Raw genomic sequence first — 20,253 nt, 5'->3', positions numbered from 1 at the left:
CTGCATCTGCTCTATCAAGCAATTCCCCTCAAGATGCCTCACTATTTCCTCCTTGATGACGGATTCTAACATTTTACCTACAACAGACGTTAAACTAACCGGCCTATAATTCCCTGCCTTTTGCCTGCCACCCTTCTTAAACAACGGCGTAACATTAGCCGCTTTCCAATCTTCCGGCACTTCCCCAGAATCCAGCGACGTTTGGAAAATAACCACCAAGGCATCCACTATCACCTCCGCCATTTCTTTCAGAACCCTCGGATGCATTCCATCCGGTCCTGGGGACTTGTCCACAATCAGCCCCTCCAGTCTGTCGAGCACCGCCTCTCTAGTAACAATAATGTCATTGAGACCCTCCAGTCCTACCACCTTTCCATCACCTGGCAAATTATTCACATCTTCCTCCATGAAGACCGAAACAAAAAAGTTATTCAAGACCTCAGCCATTTCCCCATCCCCTACCCTCTCATCCTCTAAGGGTCCAACGTTCACCCTAGCCAGCCTCTTCCTTTTTATATATTTATAAAAACTCTTGCTATCCTTTTTTATATTAAGCGCTGGCCCAGCTTCATAGTTTCTCCTACCCTTCTTCATCAACTTTTGTCAATCTTCGTTGACATTTAAACCTCTCCCAATCCTCTTCTCGCCCACTACTCTAAACGCCTCCGCTTTTAATTTAACACTTTCCTTCACCTCCTTCGTTATCCACGGCTTATTACCTCTCGTCCTACAGTCCTTTTTGACCATCGGAATAAATTTCTGCTGAGCACCAAGAAAGATCTCCTTATAGATCCTCCACTGCTCCTCAGCAGACCTACCTTCCAACGCGCTCCCCCAGTCAACATTCACCAATTCTTCTCTCATCCTACTGTACTCCCCTCTGTTCAAACATAGGACGCGTGTCCGGGAACCCACTTTCTCCTCCTCCATCTGCACCAGAAACTCCACCACACAATGATCACTCTCCCCAAGAGGATCCTTCACCACAAGGTCCCTAATTCTACCCGCCTCATTACATAGCACCAGATCCAAGATAGCTCGCTCCCTCGTCGGCTCCAACACACACTGTTCAAGGAAACTATCCCGGCAGCATTCCAAGAACTCCTCCTCGAGCCCACCTCGTCCAACATGGGTCGACCAATCAATATGCAGATTGAAATCTCCCATAATTATGGCTGTTCCATTCCTGCACGCCGCACTTATTTGCGTGTTAACAGCCCGCCCCACCTCCAGATCATTATTCGGGGGCCTATAGACGACACCCACCAGCGTCTTCCTCCCTTTGCTGTTCCTAATCTCTACCCACAACGATTCCGCTTTCTGCTCCTTGGCTCCAATATCATCCCTTGCTACCACCCTGATGCTATCCTTAATCAGCAGAGCTACACCCCCCCCTTTTTCCTCTCGCCTATCCTTCCTAAACACTCGAAACCCCTGGACATGCAGCTCCCAGTCCCTGTCACCTTGCAGCCACGTCTCTGTAATGGCCACCAGATCATATCCATTTGTGCTGATCTGCGTCACCAACTCAACCACTTTATTCCGAATGCTTCGTGCATTCAGATAAAGTGCCTTCATCCCAGCCTTCACCTGGACCCTATTTGCCAGAACACCACCTGGGACATCCTCGGCCTCTTCCCTTACCTGTACCGTCTCCTTAACTTTAGGCCCCGTAATGTCACCCACCCTCGCACCCTTCCCCCCCCCCCAATTAGTTTAAAGCCCTGTCTACAGTCCTCTTTACACGATTCGCCAGGACTCTGGTCCCAGCACGGTTCAGACCAACCCCATCCCACCTGAACAGGTCCCACCTACCCCAATACTGATGCCAATGCCCCATACATTCAAACCCATTCCTCCCACACCAATCCCTGAGCCACCCATTCACTTCCTTAATCTTATCAACCTTACGCCCGTCTGCACTCGGTTCAGGCAGTAGCCCAGAGATAACCACCTTGTCGGTTCTACTTTTTAATTCCATTCCCAGCTTTCCATACTCCCTCCCCAGATCCTCAGTTTGCATTCTGCCTACATCGTTGGCACCCACATGTACCACAACGACCGGATTCTCACCCTCCCACTCCAGGTTCCTCTGCAGCCCAGATGTGACATCCTGGACCCGAGCACCAGGCAGACAACACACCCTTCTGTGCACTTTGTCATTGTGACAAAGGACAGTGTCAATATCCTTCACCACACTATCCCCAATCACTACTACGTTCCTTTTCACCTTCTCTTTGCCTACGTCCTGCTGCATCACTGTACTGTGTGCAGTTTGCTCACCAACCTCACCTCCCTTGTTCTCGTCCAGACTGGAAGCAAGAACCTCAAACCTGTTATGCACGTTGAGAGGCTGAGGCATCCACTCCCCACCCCCCTTCCTCCACTCCCCACCCTCCTTCCTCCGCTCAGCAGCCCCCTCTTGTTCCTGGCCCTTAGAGTTAGCCAGTCTAGGGGGGGTGGATGTCACTTGCACCCCATTGACAATGGCACCCTCTCTCCCCCTGAAGAGCCTCAGTGTCTGTAGCTCAGAGGCCAGCTCATCTACCTTGAGCTGGAGCTCCTCCAGCAACCTGCACTTACTGCAGACATGGTCACTGGGAAGGACCCTGGGGTCCACCAGCTCCCACATCATACAGAAACAACACATCACATGCCCCTCTATTATTCACTGTAGTAATATTGAAAATTTCCACATGAACTTACCTGGCCCTTTTTCTCCCCAGCCCTTTTGATCCTAAGCACTAAATCTCACTCTGCTTCCCTCTCACTCTGCTGCCCGCTCCGACGCTGCCCGCTGTCTACACCAGGCCTCCTTTTAAACCTGGCGCTGTTTTAAAGCCTGCTCCTCCACAACTCCCTGCTATCCACTCCCTTAGAATTCTAAAAGCGGTAAATACAAAAAGCCCGCAAAAATGCTTTTAAATGATTTAAACAGTTCTACAAGGTAAGTTCTTACTACAAAAGTGCTTTAAACTTATTTAAACAGGTTTTTAACAGGTAATTTCTTATCTGTCTCTCTGCTCCTTCACTCATCTGCTCCAGCAAACAATGGAAGGCCACGTCAGCTAACAAGATCGAACGACATCTCAAGTGCGAATTCCTTCCGAGAAGTCCCACTCACTGCCAATCAACATTCAAATGATCATTAAATGGCAGTGGGAGTTGAGAGGGTCAGGGACTGCACATTATGCATGACTTGCAGGATGGTGAGCGTCAATCGATCACCATCCTTAAAATTCTACCCACGGGAACAAAACTTAGGATGCTTCTCTAACCGGCAGTTAGAAGAAATATTAATAATATGCTGGTAGTGGAAAGGGTGGTGGGAGTGCAAATGAAGAGCTGACAATCTGCTCCAATAACTTGCTGTGGAATCACATTTCATATTTTAATAGTAGAAGATTAAAATAGTCATTTGGAGATTTACAGAAATACAAGGAAAAATCTGTCCGGGAATTTTCCAAATCTAGGTGTTCACTGGTGGCAGGCACATTGCAAGCAGCCAAGTCAAAAGAGAGCTCCCCAGTGTATCGGTAAAGGCAAAAAGAGATGTTCATGGTATGGGCATTTGCAAAGGTTCCTCATTGAAAGGTTAGTCTGTCCGAATGCAGCTTGCACCAAAAAAAAAGTACTCCTGAAAATATGATTAATATGCAATCTAACAAGCAACCCTTAAGAGGGACACTTCATAGACACAGCAACCAGCGTCCAAGGCCCAACCATCTTCAGCTGCTTCATTAATGACCTTCCCTCCAGTACATGGATCAGAAGTGAGGATGTTCACAGATGATTGCATAATGTTCAGCACCATTCGTGACTCCTCAGATACTGAAGCAGCCCGGATTCATATGCAAAAACCCTGGACAACTTTCAGGTTTGGGCTGATGTGTGATCCAGATGTTACTTGCCACCTAAGTGCCAGGTAATCTAACCACCTTCTCATGATATTCAAAGGCATAGTTGAATCCTCCCATTATCAATATCCTGGGGGAATATCATTGACCAGAAACTGAACTGGACTAGCCACACAAATACTTTGGCAACAAGAGATTTGGACATCTGGTGACCTACTCGCCTCCCGACTTCCCAAAGTCTGCCCAAGGCTTGAGTCAGGAAAGTGAATGAATACTCTCCACCTGCCTGGCTGAGTGCAACTCCAACAACACTGAAGAAGTTTGACACCATTCAGAGCAGCCCACTTGATTGACACTACATTACCCACCTTCAATTTCCACACCGTCCACCACCAGCGGCAGGACTGTGTCATCTACAAGATGCGCTGCAACAAAGGCCCCTTTGACAGCATTTTCCAAACCCACAACCTCTACAGCCTAAGTGGACAAGAGTAGCAGCAACGTGCAAACACCACTTCCTGCAAACTCTGCTTAAAGCCATACACAACGCTGACTTGGAATTACATCGCCATTCCTTCACTGTTGCTGGATCCAAAACCTGAAACTGTCTTCCTAACAGCAGTGTGAGCACACCAGCACCAGAAATACTGCAGCAATTCAAGGATGCAGCGCAGTTCCACCTTCAAGGGAAATTAGAGATGGACAACAAATGCAGGCCTTATCAGTGACTTCCCACATTCCTTGAGCCATAGAACGCCTACAGTGCAGGGGGAGGCTCTTTAGCCCATCAAGTCTGCACCGACTCTTCAAAAGAGCATCTTACCCAGGCCCACTGCCCCAGCCCCACACATGTACCACAGCCAATCCACTAACTTATACAACTTTAGTCTGTGGGCGGAAACCAAAGCACCCAGGAGGAAACACATGCAGAACTTGCAAACTCCACAGAGACAGAGACAGTCATCCAAGGCTGGAATCGAACCTGGGTCCCTGGCGCTGTGAGGCAGTAATGTGCCACCAATATAAAAGAATTTTTAAAAATGTCAATTCAATGGGGAGCTGTCTGCAGACATTCACAACTCTTCTAAATGGAGGGAGGACTGCAGTGTTTCATGTGTCTTGGGGCCTATCTATTCTGCTAGTTCATGTTGTTGCAGAATAATTTCTACATCCAAGCTGCAAGTTCACACGTTTTTTTAAAAAACGTTTTAAGTTTCTATCTAAACATTACATCTCCTACCCTCCCCCCCCAATTGTGAGCACAAGTACAGAGCCACAATGCAAGAATGACTTGCAGTAATGCTGAGTGTTTCTCCTTTTCTTCCTGTGCTAACATGCCAAACCTCTTATCAGCAACTTCAGCTAATTCCCTGTCTGGGAAAATTCATGGGTACGACCCAATCATTTAAGTGAATCAATTTGTGCCACCTACACTAAAAGAAGTGTTAGTAGTCTCGAAATGGAGTCATGGCTTTACCATCCCACTAACACTGCTAATGTAGCTGCCTCCATTGTGAATGGGCCAGCCACTGGACACACAAAAAAAACCCCTTGTAATAGGACCCTAATTTTCCACATTAAAAAAAGACGCCTGTGGCATAAACTGGACCTCAAGTGACAATTTCAGTCAGAATTGATGGGGCATGACGAGACCTGACAAAGGCAAATGTTGCATTGTTTCTTTTGGCTCCAGTCCACAAAACCTATTGTGATTACTGTCACTCTGAGACTCACACACTTCGTTGAGATCATTACCTCAGCTTGCTGGCAGCTGTCCAGGCCCTACCATGAAGCTTCATTCTGGTGAGCACACTGGGAGACCTGGTCCACCCTCTGCAGCTTGCCTTGGGAGGGGGAGTGGGGGAGTCTCCAATGCCAGAGTAAGTGGCTGACCAACATTCTCTGCCAGTCCATACCCAGTAGGCAAGTCTTTCTAAAAATCATCTACTTTTTTCAAAGCATTAGGACAGCACAACTTCAACCAAGCAAACTGTTCTATTTTACTCCTAGATCCAGTGGGGAAAGAAAAAATAAAATGCCAATTTAACAGGTTATGGAGTCGTAAAGGGTAGAAAGGGCCCTTTGGCCCATCCAGTCTGCACCAACAATAACTACCACCAAAGTCACGCTAATTCCAGTTTCCAGCACTTGACCTATGTCCTTGAATGTTATGATATTTTAAGTGCTCATCCAAATACTTAAAGGTTGTAAAGTCTCCAGCCTCCACTGCCTCCCCAAGCAGTGCATTCCAGATTCCTACCACCAAGTGATTTTTTCCCCCCTCAAATTCCCTCTGAATCTCCTGCCTCTTGCCCTAAAACTATGACCCCTTGTGATTGACCCTTCAACCAAGGGGAACAGCCATTCCTATTCACCCTGTCCATGCCTTTCAATCATCCCTCTCAGCCTTCTCTCCTTTAAAAGAGAACAATCCAAGCATATCCAGTCTCTCCTTCTTGCTCAAATGGTCTATCCTAGGCAACATCCTGGTTAATCTCCTCTGCAGCCCCTCTGATGCAATGACATCCATCCTACTACGAGGTGACCAGAAATACACACAGTACTCCAGCCATGGGCTAACCAACATTTTTTCCTTGAGCTTTTACTCAAAGCCACGGCTGATAAAAGCAAGTGTCCCATATGCCTTCTTAACTCCCTTATTCAGCTGCTCTACCACCTTCTGGGATCTGTGATTAAGTACCAGAAGATCCATCTTTTTTGTTTTGCTTAAAACAGTAAAATGTCCAATAATTTGAATTGAGAAATTTAAACAAGAGATGCTTAAGATGATATTGAATTGTGGCTTTGAATGAAGAATAGATTTTTTTACCTATCACACTGGTCCTTTGGTTAGTCAGCCTGAGTATATCAAACCCAGGTGAGTAAGGATGGATCAGATTGGAAGTCTCAGTGAGCAGTCAAATAATTAAACAATGAAGTTTCCCATTTACTTAGGATCAGTTGACCAAAGCAAGAATGGTAGATTTTAATGGAAATCTTGACCACTTATCCATCGTTTTTAAACAGAAAAATGCAAGGAGTCTTCAAGCAAAATAACTGAATCGTACGTAATAGCACCGCATTAATAAATTTACTAATAATAAATGCCAAGGTACATAAATATCTTGCACTTGAAGAACATGGGTATTTTGTTGGGACAATTATTCCCTCTAGTGGTCAAACTAGTGTTACAATTACGAGGTTTAAAAGATTGTGGCATCTTGTGTTTAGTTTGTGCACAATGAAGGGGCTATGCGAATTGTTCTGAAGTCTGCATGACAGCAAGCCTGGGTTGTTAGATTGTTAAAGATTAAATGGAGCCCAGGTCATTTCATTGAAAAGGTGGTGCAAGGTAGATTCACTTGGAGACAACGGCAGCAGCCTGTGTGTTAGCAGTTAAAACAGAAACTCAAAAGTTCTGGAAAAGTGTTGAGAATGTCAGGTTGTAAGCAGATGTGCTTCAAACTGTTCATTTACATTTAAGATAAAAGGATTTAAGATTCTCAATAGTAGCAAAATGGCATTTCTATCAGGATGCAAGAGTCCATGTGATTCACATTACCATAGAGATGAGCTTGGAGAGGGGAAAGAGTCCAAGCTATCCTTAAAAAACACACAAACAAGGTTATTCGACCCCCGGATGAAGAAATTTCTCCTCACCTCAGTTCTAAATGGTTTACCTCGTCCTCAAACTATGATCCCTAATTCTGGACTCCCTCACCATTGGGAACATTCTTTCTGAATCTACCCTGTCTAACCCTGTTGCAATTTTATAAGTTTCTAATGAGATCCTCTTTCACTCTTCTAAACTCCAGTGAATATAATCCTAAATGACTTAGTCTCTCCTCATATGACAGACCTGCCACCCTAGGAATCAGCCTGATAGACTTTGGCTATACTCCCTCTATAGCAAAGACATCCTTCCTTAGATAAAGGCACCAAAGCTACACACAATATTCAAGCTGTGGCCTCACCAACACCCTATACAATTGCACTAAAACATCCCTATCATCAAATCCCATGAAAACCAATATACCATTTGCCTCATTACTGCCTGGTGTACCTGCATGCTTACTTTCAGCGACTGATGCACAAGGACTCCAAGGTCTCACTGATTATCCACCTCTCTCAATTTACATCCATTCAAGTAATAATCTATCTTCCTATTATTGCTCCAAAGTGGATAACCTCTCATTTATCCACATTATACTGCATCTGCCATGCATATGCCCACGCACTCAGCTTGTCCAAATCATGCTGAAGCATCTCTGCATCGTCCTCACAGCTCATTCTCCCATTCAACTTCGTTTCATTTGCAAATTGAGATCATGCATTCAGTTCCCAATTCAAAATCATTAATATATAAAATTGACCCAGACCTTGTAGTGTCCAGATAGTTGGAGACCAAAGGTACCCCGAAAGATGTGCTACGAGACCTGTCGTAAGTCCCAACACCATAACACCTTGGGAATTGCTGAGGAAGTTTTAACTTCAGGTGGGCAATTCTCCTGCTGCCTGGGCCCCTCCAGAAGATTCCAACTCTAAAGTTAGAATTTGAGACCTCAGACCATTTTGATTTACTTGTTGGATAGCTATCTAGGAAACATTGGACAGGAAGTAACTATATCTAAGTGTACAACTGAACTCCCCAATCATCCACACTAATCCCCTCTAACTCCCCCTGGTCTGATCTGACTAGCACCAACCCAAATCATTCCTGACCCACCTATCTATCCACTCCCTCACCTTCCACTCTATCCCCTTATCTTATATACGTACTTACTTTCTCTCCATAATCGTTTTCAAAGGCGGCTTGGGTATTTAAACTCTACTTTACAAAATACAGCAGCTAATGACATTAAAAAAAATTACTAAATACAACTACTCCTTGTTCCAAAATATATATATCTGCGATTTCTGAACTCAAGACTTGCCTGTTCCCAAACATCCAAATTAAATAAATCCTTAAGTCAAGTCCAGCTTATAGTTACCATACAATACAAGGCAGATGTTCGAGTTTGGGAAACACCTTTTCCCATCTAGTGAAGACATTTAAATTGCCTTTGTTCTTGCACTGTATTGACTTACAGACTTCTTAGCTGTTAAAATGGTCTCTTACACCTCCAGCTTTTAGAAGTTACAATGCCTTCTTGGCTGTTAGATGTTAAACTAACCTGCTTGCTTCTGCAGGCGCTGGCAATTATATCGTAGTTCCTCTGTGATCCTCCATTGCGTATTTGGGCTAGCTGCATCCCTTATGTTCTCTAACTCTTGAAATTAGCATCTGTTTACCTCTACCGATCTCTTGGTCATCTAGGTAAACTGTTTTCCGATGATAGCTATTTTCACCTAATTCTAACTGGTAAGGGTCACACCTTATCATCCTTTTTGAATGTTGGCTACTGTTACCACTAGGTAGAGCCACGTCAGATCCTCACCAAAAATTCCATTCCCTACTTACCAATTCCATCTCTTTCCCTGGCCACTCTGATGCCAAACCAGACTGTTCTCAAATGCAATGTGACCCTGAAGTCAGCTTCCCATCACATATCCATGACATCATAAGATGGCCAATTTCCACCTCTATATAATCTGACTCTGCCTCATATCGTCTGCTGCTGAAACCTCCATTCATGCTTTGGCAAGCTCTAGAATTTACTTTTCTAATGTGCTCTTGTCTGGACACCTATCTGCCCTCTGTGAACTTGTCATCCAAAGTCTGTTCGGCCTAACACTTAACTCACACCAAGTCCTGCCCAGTCATCACCCCTCTGCTTGCTTATCTGCAAAAACATTTCCCTACATTTAAAATTCTCCTCAGTTTTCAAATTCCTCCCATGTCCTCACCCTTCCCTATTGCTAATCTCCTCTAACCCCACAACCCTCAGGATTTATAAAATCCTTTCACAGGTCACTGTTATGATTGGCAGTTATTTTTCGCCTCTAATTGCTCAAGGTGGTGGTGAGCTGCCTTCTTGAACCATGGTAAGAAGTCTCACAACGCCAGGTTAAAGTCTAATAGGTTTATTTAGCAGCACTAGCTTTTGGAGCCTCAAGCTCCTTCTTCAGGTGAGTAAGGTCTTGTATTCACAAACAGGGCATATAGAGACAAACTCAATTTACAAGATAATGGTTGGAATTTGAGTCTTTTCAGGTAATCGCGTCTTAAAGGTACAGACAATGTGAGTGAAGAGGGGGTTAAAGAGATGTGTATTCTCTCCAGCCAGGACAGTTAGTGAGATTTTGCAAGCCCAGGCAAGTCATGGGGGTTATAGATAGTGTGACATGAACCCATGATCCTGGTTGAGGCTATCCTCCTGTGTGCGGAACTTGGCTTTCAGTTTCTACTCAGTTTATTCTGCATTATCATGTGTTGTGAAGGCCGCCTTGGAGAACGCTTACCCGAAAATTAGAAGCTGAATGCTCATGACGGTTGAAGTGTTCCCCGACTGGAAGGGAACACTCCTGCCTGGTGATTGCTGAGCGGTGTTCATTCATCCGTTGTCGTAGCATCTGCATGGTCTCCCCTACGTACCATGCCTCAGGACACCCTTTCCTGCAGCATATCAGATAGACAGCGTCGGCCGAGTTGCAAGAGTAGGTACTGTGTCCCTGGTGGATGACGTTCTCACACGAGATGATGGCATCCGTGTTGATGATCCAGCATGTCTTACAGAAGTTGCTGTGGCAGGGTTGTGATGTCGTGGTCACTGTTCGCCTGAAGGCTGGGTAGTTTGCTGCGGACAATGGTCTGTTTGAGGTTGTGCAACTTTTTAAAGGCAAGATGTGGGGATGACCTTGGCAAGATGTTCATCTTCATCGATGACATGTTGAAGGCTCCAGAGAAGATGTCATAGTTTCTCCAATCTGGGGAAGTATGGGACAACGAAGGGTACTCTGTCCGCCGTGTCCCGTGTTTGTCTTCTGAGGAGGTCAATGCAGTTTTTCGCTGTGGCACATCGGAACCGTTGATCGACGAATCGAATGCCATATCCTGTTCTTACGAGAACATCTTTCAGTATCTGTAGGTATCTGTTGCAATCCTCCTCATCTGAGCAGATCCTATGTATACGGAGGGCTTGTTTGTAGAGGATGGCTTCTTTAACGTGTTTAGGGTGGAAGATGGAGAAGTGGAGCATCGTGAGGTTATCCATGGGCTTGCAGTAAAGTGAAGTGCTGAGGTGACCATCCTTGATGGAGATGCACGTGTCCAAGAATGCAACCAATTCCAGAGAGTAGTCCATGGTGAGTCTGATGGTGCAACTGAACTTGAAGTCATCATATAGTTGCTTCAGTGACCGTTCGCCATGAGTCCAAAGGAAGAAAATGTCATTGATGTATCTAATGTATAGCATCAGTTGAAGGCCCTGTGTGGTGAAGAGGTCTTGTTTCAAACCTGTGCATAAAGATGTTGGCATATTAAGGTGCGAATTTGGTCCCCATGGCTGTTCCGTGTGTCTGGATGAAGAACTGGTCGTTGAAAGTGAAGACGTTGTGGTCCAGGACGAAGCGGATGAGTTGTAAAATTGCATCTGGAGATTGACAGTTGTTGATTTGAGTACTAAGGCAGTTGCAGCAATGCCATCATCGAGGGGGATGCTGGTATAGAATGCCGAGACATCCACTGTGACAAGGAATGCCCTGGTTCAACAGCTCCATGTGTGCTGAATTTCTGTAGGAAGTCAGTGGTGTCACAACAGAAGCTGGGGGGTTCTTTGTACAATGGGTTTCAGGATGTCCTCAACGTGGCCAGATAGGTTCTGTCACATGGTCCCATTGCCTGATCCCTTCTTGAACCATTGCAGTCACGTGTGGTAGGTACACCCAGTATTATCAGCATGGGCCATCCAGGATTTTGACCCAGTGACAGTGAGAAAGTGGTGATGAAGTTCCAAGTCAGGATAGTGGGGGGCTTGGAGAGGAACCTGCAGTTGGTGGTATTCCCTTGTGTCTGTTGGTCTTGTCCCTCAAAAATCAGAAAGGTTTGGAAGGTGCTGCTGAAGGAGGTTTTGAGAGTTGCTGCAGTGCGTTTACAGATAGTACACACTGCTGCTACTGTGCACTGGTGGTAAAGGGAGTGAATGCTATAATGGTGAATAGGGTGCCAAACAAGTGGATATCCTAGATGGTGTCACTTTTGAGTGTTGTTGGGCTACACTTGGGCAAATGGAGAGTAGTCCATCACACTCTTGAGTTGTCCCTTGTACAGGATGAATAGGCTTTAGGGAGGCAGGGGGTGAGTTATTTGCAACAGAGTTCCCAGCTTCTCATCTACTCTTGTAGCCACAGCATTAATACAGCTGGTTCAGTTCAGTTAAGTTAAGTTTCTGACAACCCCCAGGATGATGATGGTGGTGGATTCAGTAACGTTAATACCATTAAATGCCAAGTTCACACATTCTATCTTGATGGAGATGATTCCTGCCTAGCACATATATGCCACTTACCACCGAAGCCTGAACATCATCCGAGTCTTTTTCTTCATGGACACTGACTGCTTTAGTATTGGAGGAATCACAAATATTGCTGAACATCATCAGCTAACAACCCCATTTCTGACCTTATGATGGAGGGAAGGTTACTGATGAAGCAGCTGAAGATAGTTGGGCCTAAGACACTCACTCTGAGGAATTGCTGCAGTGATGCCCCGCAACAACAATAACCATCTTTCTATGACTTCAATCAGTGGGGAATTTTCTCTATGATTCCCACAGATTCCAGTTTTTCTAAGGGTCCCTGATACTATACTTGTCAAATGCTATTTTGATAGCAAAGCAATCACATTCACCTCTCATACCTTTGCCCACCAGTTTCTGGTCTTTACAGCATTCTGTATTGTTGTGGTACTTTTAGTTGCCCAAGTCTTGGAATTCACTTTCTGATAGGTCTCCACCTCATCTTACCTTTCCTCATTTACATCCAACCCATAACCTAAGCTTTCGGTAATCAGCCTTTAATCTTTCCTAATGTTCAATGTCAAATTTTGTTTGATGCTGTTCCAGTTAAGCACCTTGCTATACCAAAGGCACTCTATAAATACAAGTTGTTATTGAGAGATCAGAATAGCTCTACCCATAGTTTATAAAATATATCCCTCATTTGTAGTGCATTTTAGAGTGTAGATTACAGGGAAGAATTAGATTCTCAGAACCCTACAGTGCAGAAAAAGGCCCTTTGGCCCATCAAGTCTGCACCAATCACAATCCCACCCAGGCCCTACCCCGATATCCCTACATATTTACCTGCGAATCCCTCTAACCTACGCATCCCAGGACACTAAGGGGCAATTTTAGCATGGCCAATCAACATAACCTGCACATCTTTGGACTGTGGGAGGAAACCAGAGCACCTGAAGGAAACGCACGCAGACACGAGGAGAATGTGCAAACTCCACACAGGCAGTGACCCAAGCCGGGAATCGAACCCAGGTCCCTGGAGCTGTGAAGCAGCAGTGCTAACCACTGCACCACATGCCACCCAAAAAATTAGATTATCTGCATCACATATTAATCAACTACTCAATTTTTTGAGAAATCAGAACAGGAGTAACTATTAGCAGCAAGGCAGCAAAGATCTAAGCTTTCATTCACCCCCTTCACTTTCACAGCAGGGCCAAAACCTCACAGCTATCATACTGCAACTTACTGATAAATACTTTAAAAAAGACAACTTTAAAAAATCTTCCCCTTTTTAATCATTACATCTTTTCTCATCAATTTTAGAAATGACAAAGTACTTAAAAGAAAATGGTATCGGAATAACCAGTTTATGACTTTTCTATATCCAATGCACTTAAGTACAACTCAATGTATAATGTCATGGACTCCTTGTCAGATTTTCTCTTTCAAACTCAGGTGAGTGAATCTCTAGCATTTAACCAGGGAAATGGTTAGAGTGGAATATTGTGTACAGTTCTGGTCACTGTTATAGAAAGGATATTATTAAACTAGAAAGAGTGCATAAAAGATTTACTAGGATGCTGCCGGGAGTTGATGGTTTGAGCTAGAGAGGGAGGCTGCATACACTGGATATTTTTCCCCTGGAGCATAGGAGGCTCTACAGTGATCTTATAGAGATCTATAAAATAATGAGGGGCATAGCTAAGGTAGATAGTCAACATCATCTTTTCCCAAAAGAAGGGGAATCTAAAACTAGAAGGCATAGTTTGAAGGTAAGAGGAGAGAGATACAAAAGGGTCCAGAGGAGCAATTTTTTCACAGAGGGTGGTGAGTGTCTGGAATGAGCTGCCAGAGGTAGTCGTGGAGGCGGGTATAATTTAGTCATTTAAACAGTTACGTGGGCAAGATTGGGTATAGAGGGATAGGGGCCAAACATGGCAATTGGGACTAGCTTAATAGTTAAAAACTGGACAGCATGGACCTATTTCCATGCTGTAAACCTGTATGACTGTACAGTTGGTTGCAAATTTCTGAGCATCCTAGCAGGTATCATGAGCTCAGCTATTTTAAAATTATTTTTCTCAGTAACAGGAATAGATTTTTTAAAAAAAAAACTTAATTTTCTTCACTTACCACAAACTGAACAACATCTTTGGCCTTGTGCTTTGCAGATTTGAAGGAGGCCAGCTGAGTGACAACAACAATCTGATATTCAACATGGCCCGACATCAATTTGCCATGGATTTCCTGGTACTCTGGGACTGACAAGTCCATTCCAGTGTGCACATTCTGAATTGTTCTACATTGAAAACAAAATTATAATAAAAGGGATTAATTATCAAAAGAATTTTAAGGAGTAAATAAAACAACTCGGTGAGATGGTGACAGAATGGAGAGCGGACTAGTAATCCAGGTGTTTCGGCTAATGCTCAGGGGACTTGAGTTCAAATCTCACCATGGCAACAAGTGAAATTTAAATTCAATTAATAAAATCTAGGATATAAAGATAGTAACGGTGACCATGAAACTGAGACTATAATCGATTGTTGTAACAATCAACTGGTTAACTCCACTTTAGGGAAGTAAATCTCACCTGGGCTGGCCTACAAGTGACTCCAAACTCACAGCATGTGTGGTAGATTCTTAACTGCCTCCTGAAATGGCTGGGCAAACCACTGAGTTCAAGGGCAATTAGGGACGGGCAACAAACGCTGGTCTTGCCAGCACTACCATGAAGGAATAAAAATAAATACCATACTCATGTTCCTCGTTCGACAGTTTCAGCAGCAGTTTGTGCTGGCTTAAGTATCACAAATGGAACTGGAGAACTGATAGTATGATTCAATTTCAAAGTCCTATTTCCAATATTTCCCCAGCAGGCAGGTCAGAGTGAGATCTCATGAAATACAAGAGCAGGCCCCAGACTGGATTTAAAATTGGCTCAGTGACAGGAAAGAAAGGGCAATAGATGTTTTAACGATTGGAAAAAAAATTTCCAGTGGTGTTCCACAGTGCTCAGTACTGTGCCCCGTGCTGACTATTGCACTATTACTGACTCATGTAGAAGAAATGATTGAGAAATTTCAGACGACACAAAAATAGACCAGACTGAGCGGGATAACTGTTGATTCCAGAATATCGATGGTTTGGTTGACAGGGCAGAAAAGTGACAAATGGAATTAAATCCAAATTGTGAGGCAATGCATTTTGGGAGGGGCAAACAAAGCAAGGGAATACTCGATTAGTGGGAAGATATTGAAAGAGGAGGTTGAGGAAATGAGATCCCTTGGGAGTGGATGTCCAGAGGTGGCAGGACAACTGGACAAGGTTGTCAAGAAAATATATGGAATGCTTTCCTTTATTGGGTGTGGTAGAGTACAAAAGCATGGATGTAATGATGGAACTGTATAAAATGCTGGGTTAGGCCACAGCCACAGTTGTGTGTACACAGTTCTGGTCACCACATTACAGAAAGGACATAATTGCCCTGAAGAGTGTGCAGAGGAGATTTAAAAAAACATTGCCGGGCTTGGAAATAGCAGCTACAATGAGAGATTGGGCAAACTAGGGCTGTTTTCTTGAAAACTGAGGAGGCTAAGGGATGACCTAATTGAGGCGCACAAAATTATGAAGGGCCTTGACAGGAAAGACTTGTTTCTCCTAGCTGTGTTTACAGTTACCAATGGGTACAGATTTATGCTGACTGGTAGAAGGATTAAAGGAGACATGAGGAAAAACATTTTCATCCAGAGGATAGAGGGCATTCACTGCCTAAGTTGGTGGTTGAGGCTGAAATGCCCAGCTCATTTAAAAAGCCAGAATCTGCATCTGAAGTGCTGCAACCTACAATGTTCCGGACCAAGCATTGGAAAATGGCATTAAAACGAGCAGCTAGTTTCTTCTGTCTCTTTTTGGCTGGTGCACACAATGGGCTGAATGGCCTCTTTCTGCACTATAACTTTTCTAATGGTTCTAACAGTGCTGGTGTAGCGTTAGATGCATTTGCTACCAAAATATACATAACTCGGTACAAGAAGCCACTTGGGTGAGGCAGTTATATAAACATGTCCAAAAGTTGCTTCAATTATTGGGAAACATTATTTACAAAAAAAACATTTTGAGCTAAATAGCCTCTTAATTGTTAAAAGTGCAAACCATCGTTTGATTTAGGCAACTCTGGGAGTTAGTACTCTAACTTAACACAGGATTGTGATAAAAAAAATGTCAAGTCAATTACAAACTAATACCAGCACGTACCAAATCAATGTTAAAACCAATTTCGGAACCTATTCATCCATGTACTCTTAAATAACCAGACAATACATACATTTAAAAACCTATATCCATATTCATTGCCCTTTATCATTTTGATCAGAGGACACAGTAAGAAATGAGTAACTGTATATACTCAACAGCAGAAACTTCAACACTCCTGCGTATTTTGCTAAGATAACAGGAAGTTCACTTAAAGGACCCAGCATCAGGATATGACATTAAGCAGTCCAGGTCAGGACATCACTGGAAATGCACATTAGCATTACCACAATATGAGTTCCAGTTAGGAAATATCCCAATTGCCTTACAACAGAAAACATTTATTTAGCAATTTTTATATAATAAAAAGGCCCAAGTCACTTCACAGGAAATTCAGGTAAAATTTGACACAATGTTTGCCTTTGTGATTAGGACAGGCAGACAAAAGCTTGGTCAATAAAGTAGATTTTAAGGAGCCTCTTGAAAGGAGTGGCAGAGACGCTTAGAGTGAAAATTCCAGAGCTAAGATCATCAGCAGCTCAAGACACGGCTGTCAGAGGTGAAATGATGAAAATCAAGGATGTGCTACATGCCAGAATTGAAGCAGCACAGATATTTTCACCAAGGGTTGTGGGACTGGAGGAGGTAACAGAGATGGGGAGGGGAAAGCTATGGAGGGATTTGAAAAAAAAAGAGAATTTTAAAATCAGGGAGATGCCAGACTAGGAGCCAATGTGGATCAATGAGCACAGGGCTGATGAGTAAATGGGACTTGATGTCAGTTAGGAAATTGGCAGGTGTGTTTTGGTTGAGTTCGAATTTATACACGAGACCTCTAGATGAGTCTAGAGGCAGTAAAAGCTTGGATGAGAATTTCAGCAGCACGTGGGCTAGGATGTGATCAATACATACCACGATACAGGGAGTGGAAGCAGACAGTCTTGGGAGTTGGAAGCTCAGCTCAGGGTCAAAAGTTGACCACTGTTGTGAACAGTATGGTTTAGTTTCAGACAGTGGACAGAGACATATCTGGAGTCAATGGCTGGGGAAAGAGGTTTGGTCACAGGCAGGAGACAATGGCTTCAGTCTTCCCAATATTTAAGTGAAGGGCGGCACGGTAGCAAGTGGTTAGCACTGCTGCTTCACAGCTTCATGGATCTGGGTTCAATTCCTGGCCTGGGTCACTGTCTGTATGGAGTTTGCACATGCTCATGTGTGTGTGGATTTCCTCCTACAGTCCAAAGATGTGTGGGTTAGGTTGATTGGTCATGCTAGAGTCCTGAGAGGCATAGGTTTGAGGGATTAGCAGGTAAATATGTAGGGATATGGGGGTAAGGGCTGGGTGGGATTGTGGTCAGTGCAACTTGATGGGCCAAACGGCCTCCTTCTGTACTGTAGGTTTCTACAATTCTATGATATTTCTGCTAATCCAATAGTAGATGTCAAAGAAGAAAGGTGAAAACTCAGAGTGAAAGGATCATCAGGGTGATGAAGTTGAATTGGCTGTCAGTCAAATACATGTGAAAACAGATATGTTGCAGATGCTGTCAACGAGTAGCGATATGCAGATAAGAAATAGAGTCCAAGGAAAGGTCCTTGGAAGTCCAGAGTTAACCGTGCAAAAGCAGGAAGTGAAGTTATCGTAGATGACTGTCTAGCTATGACAGCTGGAAAGGAATAGAAAGTGAGGGCAGTCCATCCAGCTGAACAGAGGAAACACAAGTATGGAATGGTTAACCCTGTCAAGGGCTGCTGCTAAGTCAGGAAAGGATAGTTTACCATAATCACATAATATATAATTTGTCATTAATGGTTATGTTTATTTGTGTTGTAATATAAAGGGACAGCATTTCCTGCACATGCTCAATTGAAATTTCAGTGTCAGCATCAACTGACATCATTAAACCATAGACTAACAAAGTTCAAGGTACACATTTCAGACCTTTGCAGTCTTCAACCATTGCAAATTCTTATACTTGGTCTATAACTGTGCCCTGTGGAAAACATGGTTCTGACATTTCAGTAAATGAGATTCTCAACTCCCAATGTTACAATAATTGATTGTAATATTTAAAGACTTTTTTTGGAGAAAAAGAGAGCCGCAAAGATGAGCACTGGTCTGGGAGATGACTAATGTGCTCAAGGACTTCAGGGAAAAAGGGGACAGAGATGGGATGGTAGTTTGGAAGGGCAGTGAGGAACGATTAGCTTTTCTTTGGGGGGGGGGGGGGGAGAGGGGGGAAGGAGGGGAGGAATCCCAGCATGTTCAAGAGGTGGCAAATACAGTACAAGGTGAGAAAAAAATTATTAACAATCAGCTAACATGGAAACAAGAGAAGTAGGGAATGTATCTGAGGTAGCAGAAAGCTGCTATCATTGTAATGTTCTGCTCACAACTGTTTAAATATTTAGAGAATGTGAAGATGGGCGGATATGCCTATCACTGGAACGAATGGTCAGCTGATTAAAACATTATATTCGGAATTACACGCCAAGAAAAGTTGACTGTAATTGGGGTGGACACCCTGGTTCAACAAATCTCACACCCGCTTCTGCCCAAAAGCCAGGTCAAGAGCGGCTGAAATTGCAACTCTCTCGCAGCATAAATGTACAGAGTAAACTGTACTCAAACCCAGAAGATCACCCCCTACTGTACTAGTAACATTTTTCAGTTCAATACATCAGCCATCCCGAGGCCTTCGCGCGAGAGTACAAACTGAGTGAGAAAATAGTTGCTCCGTCCCCTTGACCCAATTGTATCCTTTGCTGGACTGCGTGTTTGTAACATTATAGCCCCGATATTAATACACACAAATCTCCAGCCGCTCCTCCTGCGTTCGGGGAATTGAACTTGGACTTCTGTACTGAAGTTGCATCATCGCCTCGCTTATTGTTTGCACATTATTAATATCCCAATTTGCACTAGCAGCTAAAAATGAGAATTGGCTATAAATGTTGGGCAGAAATGTTTCCACCGAGTAGTGGGAGGTGGAGGGGGTGGGGTCCGCGGCGCTAAGCCCGCAAGCCGGGTGAGTGGGGTGCGGGTGAACTTTGTGCCTCTCCCCTACCTGGAGGTGATCAGTCCCTCGGGCATGTTGCCGGCGCTGTGCAGTTGGAGCTGAGCGAGTGAACCGGAGGACGGGGCTGGGCTGGCTGGCTGTCGGGCTAAACTCGGTGTCGGTGCAAAGGCTGCTCCGCCTGTGTGGGTCACGGGATCCAAGGAGCAGCGCAGCTCACTCAGCCCTGGGCGGGGGAACAAACTCCGAACACAATACACATCAGGAGCTATTGCAAAATTCATCAGACCCTCGTCAGAATTCAATGCAAAAAAAGTCAATTGATCATAATTTAACGACCACGATAGGGGGAACGCCCGCTGCAATTAAAGCAAATAGGCTGGGTTGGACAATTCATATCACCAAATCTCCCATTCTCCTTACAATAAAATGTTAACTAAACCGTAGTCGGCAGGATTCGAACCTGCGCGGGGAGACCCCAATGGATTTCTAGTCCATCGCCTTAACCACTCGGCCACGACTACTTGGAGAAGTTATTGGCCACTGCGAATTCATCCACTGGTTGTGAGCTTGTGTGTGTATTTTTAAGATTTTATATCGTTTAAGTGTCTTTAGAAACTAATGCCTTTTGTGGATTGGATGGTGCTTTCTTTCCAAATGTAAACTGGACTTAGCTGGAACACGCCTATTCTACAATCCTGCTCATAGCTTTCTTTTCGACAAACG

At 44.1% G+C, this 20,253-nt stretch overlaps 1 protein-coding gene and 1 non-coding gene across 2 annotated transcripts in view; both read right to left on the bottom strand.

Moving 5' to 3' along the window:
- hs1bp3 (HCLS1 binding protein 3) overlaps window positions 1-19,789 on the bottom strand; it is a 93,278-nt gene extending 73,489 nt beyond the window's left edge. Inside the window, 3 exon segments of the mRNA XM_080192227.1 lie at window positions 14,390-14,555; window positions 19,579-19,750; window positions 19,753-19,789. Of these exon segments, the coding sequence (XP_080048353.1) occupies window positions 14,390-14,555; window positions 19,579-19,750; window positions 19,753-19,789 (375 nt within the window).
- A 180-nt stretch (window positions 19,790-19,969) lies between these two features.
- Window positions 19,970-20,051, bottom strand: trnas-aga (transfer RNA serine (anticodon AGA)). The gene has a single exon. It is a non-coding gene; the product is annotated as a tRNA-Ser (tRNA).
- Window positions 20,052-20,253: the final 202 nt, after the last annotated feature.

The sequence above is a fragment of the Carcharhinus amblyrhynchos genome, chromosome 7 (genome assembly GCF_965287045.1).
Source record: "Carcharhinus amblyrhynchos chromosome 7, sCarAmb.v2.hapA, whole genome shotgun sequence".
NCBI classification, from domain to species: domain Eukaryota; kingdom Metazoa; phylum Chordata; class Chondrichthyes; order Carcharhiniformes; family Carcharhinidae; genus Carcharhinus; species Carcharhinus amblyrhynchos.
This window is presented reverse-complemented; position numbering and strand designations above follow the sequence as displayed.